This window comes from Dipodomys merriami, unplaced genomic scaffold (assembly GCF_024711535.1).
Source record: "Dipodomys merriami isolate MVZ:Mamm:240054 unplaced genomic scaffold, mDipMer1.0.p SCAF_7, whole genome shotgun sequence".
Lineage (NCBI taxonomy): Eukaryota > Metazoa > Chordata > Mammalia > Rodentia > Heteromyidae > Dipodomys > Dipodomys merriami.
Window position 1 is genome coordinate 46526619 of NW_027206290.1, and position 12718 is coordinate 46539336.

Below are 12718 nucleotides of genomic sequence, written 5' to 3' on the forward strand. Positions count from 1 at the left end.
TAGGCGTTGCCTGGTAGTTATCACAGAAATCCAAGAGCGAGTCAAATAAGGATCAGAAACGCAGCAGTCCACTAGATCAAACCAGGTCCATTTACGATTTCTTTGAACCTCTAGCAAGTGAAGTGGCTTATGCAGCCCACTCAAGTCTAGTTATGATTTAAGTCAGACAAGAACCGTTTAATACCAGCTCCAACATTAAAGAAAAAAAAGGAACACCATTGAATACAAATTTTATTCAGCAAAAAGACAACATGATTCTTCCAAAATCAGTGACACTTTTTCAGGCTTCCCTCTTTGCTGATTTGTTTGTGACTGCGCTGTCATCTCCCTTAAGTTCAAGGGAGAGAGGGAGTCAGGCACGGTGGGGCTCTAGGGAAACCTCCAGCGACAACCCTACATTTATTTTCCAATCTAAGTCTCTAGAGAGTGTCGGCTCTACTGGGGGGAACTCATGAGGGATGGGCAGGACGGGATGTCCAGGAAGCCTCAACCATCACTCATGGTTCTCTGTCAGGCCTCGGATTTGGTCGGTCTCCTCTGTGCTAATAACTGGCTCATCCACCAGTTCAACGATACACGGTTCCAGGGCGTGGATCCTGTAGGGTGCCCACTCCAGTTCCAACACTGTGATGTTGTTGGGTGCTGACGTGGTCAGGATGTGCTGTGGCACAAATAAGGTCTTCTGGGGTCCTCGTGCTGGCCAATAACGGCCAAGGTTAAAGCCATTGATCCACACCTGACCCTGAAGAGAGACAGAGGGAATATAAAACTGTCAACCCAGGGTGAGGTGACAGCTTTGAGTTACCACATCTTGGTTACATGTCCACTCAGTTTCTCAGGTGAGTAGTAGAACAATGAGGACAGAAGGAAAGAGCGCATGTCTACTCAGCATATGGCAGACCCTGAGAAACACTCATGTTCACATCCCACAGAGTAAGTCAGTGATCAAAAACCACCTGCTGGATTAAGTCATTTAGAGAAAGGATGACAGTTTCACACTTCTCAGAACTATTTTACTTTTTTTTTTTAAACCACGGGATGTTATCTCCATCCATCCTAAAAGATATATTCAGTGACTTTAGAGTCACTAGCTTTATATCAGCCTAAGATCTGCCAGGGCCTTGATTTCACAGTAATAGAGAACAGTAGCACTGACTCTTATGATAGAGGGAGAAAATGTCTGTGAAAGTAGATGAGCAGCACATGAGGCACAGCACAGAGGCTCAGGTTTCAGTGACACCTTCTTGGCCAATAACAAATAGAGCCAGGGAACAAAAATGAGCTTTGCAGATGTTCTACATCGATGAGTGAATCAAGAGCATGTGGTACATATGTACAATGGAATTTTACTCATCTATTAGAAAGGATAATAGACCATTTTCAGGGAAAGGGATGGACCTAGAAAAAATTACGTTAAGTAATGTATCAGAGAGCCCATGTATCTCTCACATGTGGAAGTTAGATCTAAATATAAACATACATAATAACATAGATGGGGGTTTATGCCTAGACACAAACACTGAAGGATGGTAACCATTGGACTCTTCATTCCAATGGTGTGATTCCTCTTAACAACCAACAACCTGTTTAACAAGATGAATACCAGGAAGCAGAAAATATGTTTTGAGGGGGAGGACAAAAGGAATGGAGGGAGGAAGGGTGAGCAAATGCAGCCATTATATTCAATGCACATTATGTAAAAACTGAACTACGTAACTGAGGGTAGGGACAGGAGGGGGGAAAGTGGGGGAGCACGAAGGAAGAGGTGACATTGATAAAAGACACATTGTATCTATAACCTAACTTACGGAATTGAAGCCTCTTTGTACAAGTACTTAATAATAATAACAAAACAACAAAAAATCTTGAGCTTTGGTCTTGTCTCACATCTTAGTATCTAAGAGAATGGCCCTCAATCCCTTGTGCTCAATGGTGTGCACTGATCTGCTAAGTAGGCCAAGAGCCATTCTGAGTCCCCGTGGCTAGGTGGCTGGGGATTGGGACTGGTGCAAAGAGAACTGAGCAGAGCCTGGGAAGGTGACATAGAAGCCATTGCTGCTTCTCCTAGGAAATCACCATGGTTGGCCTCGGGCAGATAGCAGTCTCTGGCATGTTCTAGCTTACTGCTGGGTCTCCTGGGTGCCACACCTTCTGTATCTTCCTGACTGCCGGTCCTGCTGGCCAACAAGCAGAGCAACTGTTCAGACAGATTTCTCTGTGGCTCCCTCAAATCCTACTGGAGTCTGGACTTGGATTGTGTGTGCATGTGCGCATGTGCTCAAGCACTCAGTGCCGGCCTCAAGTTTTTGTTTAGCTTTTCTGCTCAAGGCTGGTACTCTATCATTTGAGCCACACCTCTGTGTCTGGCTTTTTGCAGGAGAATTGGAAATGAATCTCTCAGATTTGTCTTCAGAGGATCTTGGCTCAAAGTGTCCTGAGTAGCTAGGATTAAAGGCATAAGCCACAAGTACGCTGCTAGGACTTACTTTCAGATTCCCTTTGGTCCCTGCCTAGGGCTCAGGAGAACAGGGGAGGTAAGTCTCACACTTCTGGTTCACCTTCCCAGCCCCTTCCCCTCTAAGCAGGTCTGGTTCCTTGAAGTGACTGCAGAGAGTAGCTGGCTCCTCTTCCCAGAATGAACCGTGACAGATATAAACCGCCGATGCCAGCAGCCTACTTTCTTTCCTCTTCACCCACTCTTCCTTCCTATCCACACCTGTTACCTGGGTCTGGGCTAATTTGCTGACGGCAGCACTGATGCCTGGAGAAGGCCTGTGATCTCATTATCAGACCACAGTCCCTCCACCTCCCTCCATCCTCTCAGCCAGTCTGCTCAAGGAGTCCTAATCAATGCGCTGTTAGATGACAGCAGCCTCCTTTCAGCCCTTCACATCTTCTACCAACTCCAGAACCACTGTCTCCTCTGCTCCACACCCAGTTCATCTGAATGCTGGCCTGCCCAGCAGCCGGTCTCCATACATTTCCTGCTTTCATCCTCCTATGACCCATGGCTCATGTTTCTTCCTCTCTTGCCTCCTCTGCTCTGCCCCTGCTCCCTCAGCTCTCCACGAGGCCTTTTCTCTACCGCTTTAATGCACCATGGCCATCTCACCTGCAAATCACTCATCTCCAGGCCTCAGCACTGTCTCCACATCTGCAACTTTTGGGGGTAAGCCACAATTGTACCTCATCTTCTCAAGAGGCAAAGCTGTGATCCTCCTGATCCAGGACTTCTCAGTCCAAGTCTCCCATCATCTCTTCACTCTCTTTTTGTATCTTCCTTTCCTTTTCTTCTCCCCGCTTTTTCCCTCCCCCCCCCTCTCCCCATTCTCCTTCTTTCCCATCACTGGAAAGGCACATCACGGCATCCCATTGATTGATGACTAGTCTAGCAATTATTTCAAGCAATATTGGCTTTATGAAGAGAAAGGTGGGATTCTCAGTACTGTATGTTCAATATAGCCTTATTCATTAGATGATAATTGTCATTCTGCCTGAGAAAAGGATTTACTGAAGAGGTGACATGAAGCCGGAACACCAAAGATACTTCTTGTTTCTCAGCTTTCCATTCAAGATTTTAAAAAATTATTTTTATTTTTTTGCTGGTCTTGGGGCTTAAACTCTGGCCTTATGTGTTGCCCCTGAGCTTCTTTTTAGCTCAAGGAGAGTGCTCTACCACTGGAGCCACAGTACTACTTCTAGTTTTTTTGAGTAGTTAGATGGAGATAGAGTCTCATGGAGTTTCCTGCCTAGGCTGGCTTCAAACCATAATCCTCAGATCTCAGCATGCTGAGTAACTAGGATTACAGATATGAGCCACTGGTGCCCAGCTTCCGTTCAAGATTTTTTTTTCTTTTTTTTCTTTTTTTGGGTCCGGTCGTGGGGCCTGAACTCTGGGCCTGGACGCTGTCCCTCAGCTCTTCAGCTCAAGGCTAGTGCTCTACCACTTGAGCCACAGCGCCACTTCCGGCTTTTTTCTTTTTGCTTATGTGGTGCTGAGGAATCGAACCCAGGGCCTCAGGCATGCAAGGCAAGCGCTCTACCACTGAGCCACCTTCCCAGCCCAGTCCATTCAAGATTTTTAAAAAATATATTACACATTGAAAGAAAAATAAAATGCCTTCCTTGACTTGGCCCTATCAAAAAATACTTTAGGTGGGCACTGGTGGCTCATGTTTATAATTCTAGTTACTCAGAAGCCTGGGATCTGAAAATTGTAGTTTGAAGCCAGCCCAGGCTGGGAAGCCTGGGAGACTCTCACCTTCAATTCACCACTTCCTGCAAAAAAGCCCCCAAAACAAAACAACAAAACAAAAAACAAAACAAACTGGAAGGAGAGCTATGGCTCTAAGTGGTAGAACACTAGTCTCAAGCATAAAAGCTCAGGGACAGTGCCCAGGCCCTGAGTCAAACCCCATGACCAACCAAAAGAAAAAACAAAACCCAAAGTGGAGGTTTGGTGAAATCTTAAGCATAAACAAGTTCAAGCTTTAGGACTAGCATCCCTGCCCTCTCTCCGCCAAATAGTACTTTAAAGCAGGCCCCAACAGCTCACATCTGTAATTCTAGCTACTTAGGAGGCTGAGATCTGAGGATCACAGTTCAAACTGAGCCAGAGGCAGACAAATCTGAGAAATTCTTATGTCCAATTAACCACCAAAAAAGCTGGAGGTGGGGCTGGGGCTCAAGTGGTAGAGTGCTAGCCTTGAGTAAAAACAGCTGAGAGAGCAGGGCACCGGTGGCTCACGCCTATAATCCTAGTTACTCAAGAGGCTGAGATCTGAGGATTGCGGTTCAAAGCCAGCCTGGGCAGGACAGTCCGTGAGACTCTTATCTCCAATAAACCACTAGAAAACCAGAAGTGGCTCTGTGGCTCAGATGGTAGAGTGCTCACCTTGAACTGAAGAGTACAGGGAAACCTCCCAAGCCCAGAGTTCAAGCCCCATGACTCACCAAAAAAAAAAAAAAAAAAACCCAAAACCAAAAACCAAAAAACAGCTGAGAGAGAGATGGGGGCCTGGAGTTCAAGCCCAAAAACTTGCATGAATGTGTGTGTGTGTGCATACACACGCACACACATACATATATACACTCACTCAAAAGTGTTTTAAGAGGGCTGGGAAGGTGGCTCAGTGGTAGAGCGCTTGCCTTGCATGCCTGAGGCCCTGGGTTCGATTTCTCAGCACCACATAAGCAAAAAGAAAAATAAAAAAGTGTTTTAAGAACTTGGTGGCTCAGGCTGGGCAGAAAAAAAGTCTGTGAGATTCTTCAACTACCAACCAAAAAGCTGCAAGTGGAGGTGTAGCTCAACTGGTAGAGCACCCAGCTGTGAGCAAGAAACCCAAGTGAGAGCACTGAGTTCAAGCCCCAGTGCTGCTGCCTTCCCCCCAAAAAGGAAAAACTTGTTTAAAGTATACTGTATGGCAGGCGCTGGTGGCTCATGCTTATAGTTCTAGCTACTCAGGGGCTGGGAAGGTGGCTCGGTGGTAGAGCACTTGCCTTGCATGCATGAGGCCCTGGGTTTAATTCTTCAGCACCACTTAGCAGATAAAGCCAGAAGTGGCACTGTGGCTCAAGTGGTAGAGTGCTAGCCTTGAGCTGAAGAGCTGAGGGACAGCGCCCAGGCCCAGAGTTCAGGCCCCATGACTGACAAAAAAAAAAAAAAAAAAAAAAAAAAAAAATCCTAGCTACTTGGAAGGCTGAGATCTGAGGACTGTGGTTCGAAGCCAGCCTGGGCAGGAAAGTCCATGAAACTCTTATCTCCAATTAGCCACTAGAAACCTGGAAGGGTGCTGTGGCTCAAAATGGTAGAGCACTAGTCTTGAGCCAAAAATCTTAGACAGTGCCTAGGCCCTGAGTTCAAGCCCCACGGCCGACATAATTAATTAATTAATTAATTAATTACTTTTAAAGTATTCTGTATGTATCCATGAAATTACCACAATGAAAATCTCTTGTGCTATTAATGTATGTTAATTTTAAAAACACTTTAAAAGAATGGAAGTTAGACAGGCACTGATGGCTCACGCCTATAATCCTAGCTCCTATACTCATGCTTATAATCCTAGGAGACTGATGTCTGAGAATTGTGGTTCAAAAGCCAGCCCAGGCAAGAAAGTCTGTGAGATTCTTACCTCTAACTACCAGAAAAGCTCAAAGTGGAGCTGTAGCTCAAATAGTAGAACACTAGCTCAGGGACAGCTCCCAGGTCCTGAGTTTAAGCCCCCAAGACAAGACAGACAGACAGACACAGACACAGACACACAGACACAGACACAGACACAGACACACACACACACACACACACACAAAGACTAGAAGTAAAAAAATTCTAAATATGTATGTTCATGTGTATATATGTACACACGTATATGTGAACATATATACATGTTATATGATCTATATGTTCTGATTTTTCTCTTTTTTTTTTTTTTTTTTTTTTTGGGTCCGGTCATGGGGCCTGAACTCTGGGCCTGGATGCTGTCCCTCAGCTCTTCAGCTCAAGGCTAGCGCTCTACCACTTGAGCCACAGTGCCACTTCCGGCTTTTTTTTCTTTTTGCTTATGTGGTGCTGAGGAATCGAACCCAGGGCCTCAGGCATGCAAGGCAAGCACTCTACCACTGAGCCACCTTCCCAGCCCTGATTTTTCTCTTTTAAAGTTATGCTGAAATTATTGGTAAATGTGACCTGAAGGAAGATAGCCTCCAAATTCATATGGTAAACTCTACAGAAAAACAAGCCTTTGTAGCACGTATTAGTGGCTTCCGGGGTGTCCAGAGGCTGAACCAGCTGCCATAGCTCCTGACACGTCTGCCTCTGACATCGCTTGGTATCCAGGTGCTTCCTACCCCCTTGCTCCCAACACTGAGCTGACAATCATAGAGGAATTCCCAGAAATGCCCACCCTGCTTCTTACTGCATCACCAATGAGTATGCCTGGGTATGTCCATCTGTCTTTTAATTTACCTGAATTTATCTTAATATTATCAGGAGGATATAAAATTTCAATACTATTTTAAGTTGTAGTTTACATTTTTTCAACTGTTTTCCCTGGGAGTACCTTTAAAAGTGGGACAAACACCACACAATCTGAAGGACATTTACCCATGTGGAAGAGTTGAAAAAGATGAAGGTCCAGTTCTGAAGTGGACAAAGGTTTTCAATACACATAACTCATAAACTGGAGAGTTAACTTGTGAGAAATAAAATTAAATAAGAAATAAAGGAATCCAGGAGTTGGTGGCTCATAGCTGTAATTGTAGCTACTCAAGAGACTGAGATCTGAACATTGAGGTTCAACACTAGCCAAGGCAGGGGCAGGAAAGTCTGTGAGAATCTTTGTTGTTGTTGTTGGTCTTGGGTCATGACCTCGGGGCCTGGGCACTGTTCCTGAGATTTTTTTTGCTCAAGGCTAGAGCTTGGCCACTTTGAGCCACAGCTCTGCTTCCAGTTTTTAGGCAGTTAATTGGAAATAAAAAGTCTCATAGATTTTCTCTAGGCTTCAAACCAAGATCCTTTTCCATCTCAGCCTCCTGAATAGTTAGGAATAGAGGAGTGAGCCACCAGCTTCTGGCTATCTGAGACTCTCATCTCCAATTAACCACTAGAAAAGCTGGAAGTAAAGGTGTGGCTCAGGTGCCAGTCTTGAATGCAAAAGCTTAGGGACAGTGCCCAGGCCTTGAGTTCAAGCCCCACAATCGACAAAGAGAAAGACAGAAAGAAAAGAAAGAAAAAAAAGAGAAGAAAGAAAGAGAAGAAAAGAAAAAAGAAACACTAAATCTTATATTGGTTAAGCATAATTGCAAATTGGGGCAAATAGAGTTTAAAAAAAAAAAAGCCCCTTAAGTTTAAAATGAAAGGGAGGAGGTCAAACAGCACAAAGCCATTGCGGAATATAGAGCAACAACAATAAAGGTCATTATCGTTTGCAGCAACCTCCCTGCAGAACTAGAATCAGTTTCTTTATCCTCAGATCTGGCAGATTTGACATGTCTTGTTTTGGTCAAAGAATATGGATGAAGTGTCCTGTGCTGGGCTGGGAATGTGCCTTAGTGGTGGAGTGCTTGCCTAGCATGCATGAAGCCCTGGGCCCATTCCTCAGTACCACATAAGCAGAAAAAGCTGGAAGGGGTGCTGTGACTCAAGTGGTACAGTGCTAGCCTTGAGCAAAAGAAGCTCAAGGACAGTGCCCAGGCCCTGAGTTCAAGGCCCAGGACTGGCAAAAGAAAAGAAGTGTCATTTGAATTTTGACTTGGGCCTTGAGAGAGAGAGAGAGAGGGAGAGAGAGGGAGAGAGGGGGGGGGAGTTCTAGTGTTTTTGCATTTAACTAGAGATGAGTCTCACAGACTTTCCTGCCCTGACTGGCTTCAAACCACAGTCCTCAGTCTCAGCCTCCTGAGGAGCTAGGAGTATAGGCGTGAGTCCCCAGTGCCTAGCGGCCATGTGGATTTTTGTTCTTTGAGTCCTGCCTCACATAATGCATAGGCTGAGGTCAGCTCTTGAGTGACAGGGACCCAGCCCAATCTTCTTGGTAGCCCAACTGACGGCCAGCTGACAGCCAAGGTTGCATGTCCACCCCAGCAGAATCATGCAGTTTGCAAATACTCTAGATTGCGAACTAAATCATTTAATTGCTTTAAACCACAAAAGGTAACTGATAGACATCTCCAGTGCCACAAAGCATGTTTGCATACTTTACAGGAAAGTAAATCAGATCTACAAACTAAACTTTTTTTTTTGTCAGTTATGGGCTTTGAACTCAGGGACTGGGCACCGTCCCTGAGCTTTTTTCACTCAAGGCTAGCACTCTACCATGGAGCCACAATTTTCTGGTGGTTAATTGGAGATAAGTGTCTTACAGACTTTCCTGCCTGGGTTGGATTTGAACCATGATTCTCAGATCTCAGTCTTCTGAGTACTTAGGATTACAGGCGTGAGCCGCCAGTACCTGGCCTACAAACTAAGTTTAAAACTGTAGGGTACAGGGCTTGGAGTGTGACCGAGCATTACAATACTTCCCTATCAAAGCACAGACTGAATTCAATCCTAGTACTATCAAAAAAAGAAGAAAAAAAGTAAGGTCATCCTGTTTGTCAACTCCTCTTTCACTGATCAATCCCCCAAAGTTCCCCAGCCATGCCAGTGGGTCTCATGGTTAAGTCAGAGGATACCCAGGTGTACTCTGCCAAGCAATCAGCAAGTGGATGCTCATGTTCTTCTTTCCCACAGGTGGACTTTCCCAGTCCTCACCATTACGCTCAAGTCAAAGCTTCATCCCTACCCCCTTCTCCAGCAGAAGGGCAGCTTTCAGGGCTGACAGGGAGGAAAAGCTGTTTCATCTCTTTCAAGCCAGCAATGCTGGCCTACAATGCCCCTTGAGCTTCCTAAGAGCTGGAAGATGGAAATGAGGGTCTGGCCAACTCAGTGGTAAAGATGGCATACCATGAAATGAAGGAGTGGCCCCAGGTCCAGGACTTAAGGACGACAGCCCCAAGGAAAGGCTAGGAGAACAGCTGTCTGAGTGACTGTGGCAGGTATTGAAGGTCTGAGAAATATCTGGGGCATGTGTTACCCTGGCAAAAGCCATCTCAGAAGGGTGTGGGAGAAGAGTAGAAGCTCTTGCCCACCTCCCTGCACTGCGGGGAGTCTTATCTGCTGGGTCCCTTGATGAACAGCCCACCTGTGTTCACTGGTGTCTTATGGACAGGGTAAAAATGGCTGACCTCTTCACACTAAACTCTAGTTGATGTTCATTCAGTGTGAAACAGAAAGCCACATCTGGCCAGAAAAATCAGAACTGATCTTTTTGTCTCATGAATCACGTTTATCAGTGATTTCATTCACTAAATCAAGCGTAATCAATTTGTAACAAATGAAGCATAAAAGTGGCCTTATCGAGTGCGGCTCATGCCTGTAATCCTAGCTACTAAGGAGGCTGAGCTTTGAGGATCACGGTTCAAAGCCAGCCCAGGCAGGAAAGTCTGTAGGACTCCCATCTCCAGTTAACCCCCAGAAAAGCGGAAGTGGTGCTGTGTCTCAAGTGATAGAGTGCTCATGTACAGTGCCTAGGCCAAGAGTTCAAGCCCCACAACTAACAACAACAACAACAATAATAGTTAAGTGGCTTCCTCTACTGATGGAAAGGGTTAGGGGTTAGTGTAATATGGGTTGTTCAGGCACCAGTGGCTCATGCCTGTAATCCTAGCTACTTAGGAAGCTGAAATCTGAAAATCACAGATTGAACCTAGCTGAGGCAGAAAAGTTGGTAAGACTCTTATGGCTGAGGTTTTAGGCATCATTTGGCCCACTCTCCTTACCTCTACACAAAACCATCTGTCAAAGTGGGAGAAGTCAGCAGTGTGGGGGAAGAGGTCTGTCTGATTATCCAGAAGTCTGGAGCTAAGGGTGTTCTCAGTAGCTAAGACCACAACAACCAGGGAATGCTAACTACCATGTCTGCTCAACATGCACTATATCTTCAGAGCTATTCAACTTGGATTCACAAATCTCTTGGATAGGCTTTCTTTTTCTTTTCTTTTCTTTTTTTTTAAAGTTAATTTGCTTTATTGTTATTATAGAGATAATATACAGAGGGGTTACATTTACATGAGTCAGGTAATTAAGTATATTTCTTTTTGCACAGTGTCATCTGTTCTCTTATTCTCTCTCTCCCTGGATGGGCTTTTCTGTGTATGAAGCTTTATTGATAGATATTTATCCACATACACACCCACACACAATTCAAGAAGAGATAAGACTGATTGTTAATATCTTAGGACAAGTTCTAAAACTACCCCTAAGGAACAGCAGGGCCTTTTAGTCAGCTGACTCCCAAAAGTGGAGAATTTCCTCTCATAATCAATTGCACTCTGCAGCTGGAGACATCACCTCATGGAAACCAGATTGCTCTCTTCAAGTAACAAATCAACTTCTCTGGAACCAAGGTAAACCAGAACTGAGGTAATGACCAGCCAGGCAACCTGGAATCAAGACTCTTAAATTATGTATCTCGTTATCGCCTGCTCTTAATTGTTTCTCTACTTGAACCTACTGCTCATGTCTGTACAGTGAAGATGGCTGACGGGGAAGGGTCATCTTCCCACAGCATCATTCACCAAATCTTTTTCTTGCATCTTTCTTTCTTTCTCTCTCTTTCTTTCTCTCTCCCTTCCTTCCTTCCTTCCTTCCTTCCTTCCTTCCTTCCTTCCTTCCTTCCTTCCTTCCTTCCTTCCTTCCTTTCCTCCTCCTCCTCTCCTCTTCTTCCTCCTCTTCCTTCTTTTTGTTGGTCATGGGCTTGAACTCTGGGCCTGGGCACTATCCTTCAGCTCTTCAGCTCAAGGTAAGCACTCTACCACTTGAGCCACAGCGCCACTTCTGGTTTTCTAGCGGTTTATTGCAGATATGAGTTTCACAGACTTTCCTGCACAGGGGGGGGGGGGGGGGGGGGGAAGGGCTGGCTTCTTCCATATTCCTTTTCCAATATTTTCCTATCTTTTTGTTGTTGTTGGTCATGGCAGGATTGAATCCAGGGCCTGGGTAGTGACCCTGAGCTTTTTTTTTCTTTTGCTCAAGGTTAGTGCTCTGCCACTTTGAGCCACAGCACCATGTCCAGTTTTCTGGTAGTTAATTGGAGATCAGGGTCTCATGGGAGACCAAAAGCTGGAAGTGGAGCAGTGGCTCAAGTGAGAGAGTGCCGGTCTTGAGCAGAAAAAGCTCAGGGATAAAGCTCAGACTGGTGCGTGCACATGTGTGCGCACACACACACACACAATTATCAAATCCTTCTCCTTTGAGAAGGATTTGATGAATGGGTAGAGACAGAAAGAATGAAAGTATATATCTGGCCAAAGGAAGTCCTAAAGGTTTACCTGTGCTTTGGGTAGGCTTCAACCATCTTACCCCCTAAAACCATTGTCTGAAGAATTAGTATCTTACTGGACTGACAGGTATTCTCCTGCCTCAGAAAGAATAAAAGCTTCAGATAGGAACTACTATTTTAGGTTCCATTTCCTGCATGGGGAACAGGAAATACTTCTCTCTCTCTCTTTTTTAATTTCTCCTTAACTTTAACCCTGCTATACTAAAATAAACCCTTGCTAGACTGTTCAGCTGGTGAGACTCTTTTTATAAGACACCTGAAATGCTTTATAACAGAGGACCTGAAGTTCCTGTGATTTTGTGGGCATACTGCAAATCCAAGGGAAACCCTCACCCACCCCCCAGGGACAATCAGGCTGACCAAATAAGCAAACACCATGCTTGGATAATGAGTCCAAGCTCCTTGCCTAGCTTTTTATATCCTGGTCCATGCCCCTGCCTTTCCACATGGACTTAGAGCTGGAAACCTATACCTCCTGCAGGCTACTCAGCTCTCCAAGCTGCCCACTGCTCACCTGCAAGCTGGAGATAGCCATAGGACATTCTGCACCACCGGTGACCAAGTCCTCCAAGTGCTAAGCAGAGGCCTGGGTGGGATCTAACCCGGCCAGGGTAAACCAACCCTGACCTCTAAAGTGCCCCATGCTTTTCATTTCTGTACCTTTGGTTGCACTAAGGAGGGCAGAAGAAAATAAGGGGCGGCGGGGGGGGGAATATGCCTGTTTGCTGAAGGGAATTGATCCAGGGAGGTGCTTCCTTTGGTTTTAGGTCCTAGAGCCTCCAGAGATCACTTCTTGGCTACGAAAAAGGAATTGGCAGAGATAGAAAGGAGAAATGAAG

At 45.3% G+C, this 12718-nt stretch overlaps 1 protein-coding gene across 1 annotated transcript in view; it reads right to left on the bottom strand.

Annotated features, from left to right (window-relative positions):
• Positions 1 to 213: 213 nt before the first annotated feature.
• Positions 214 to 12718, bottom strand: part of Glb1 (galactosidase beta 1) — a 105090-nt gene continuing 92585 nt past the window's right edge. The window contains exon 16 of the mRNA XM_070006499.1: positions 214 to 742. Within this exon, the coding sequence (XP_069862600.1) occupies positions 494 to 742 (249 nt within the window). The 3' untranslated portion in view covers positions 214 to 493. The remainder of the gene's footprint in view (positions 743 to 12718) is intronic.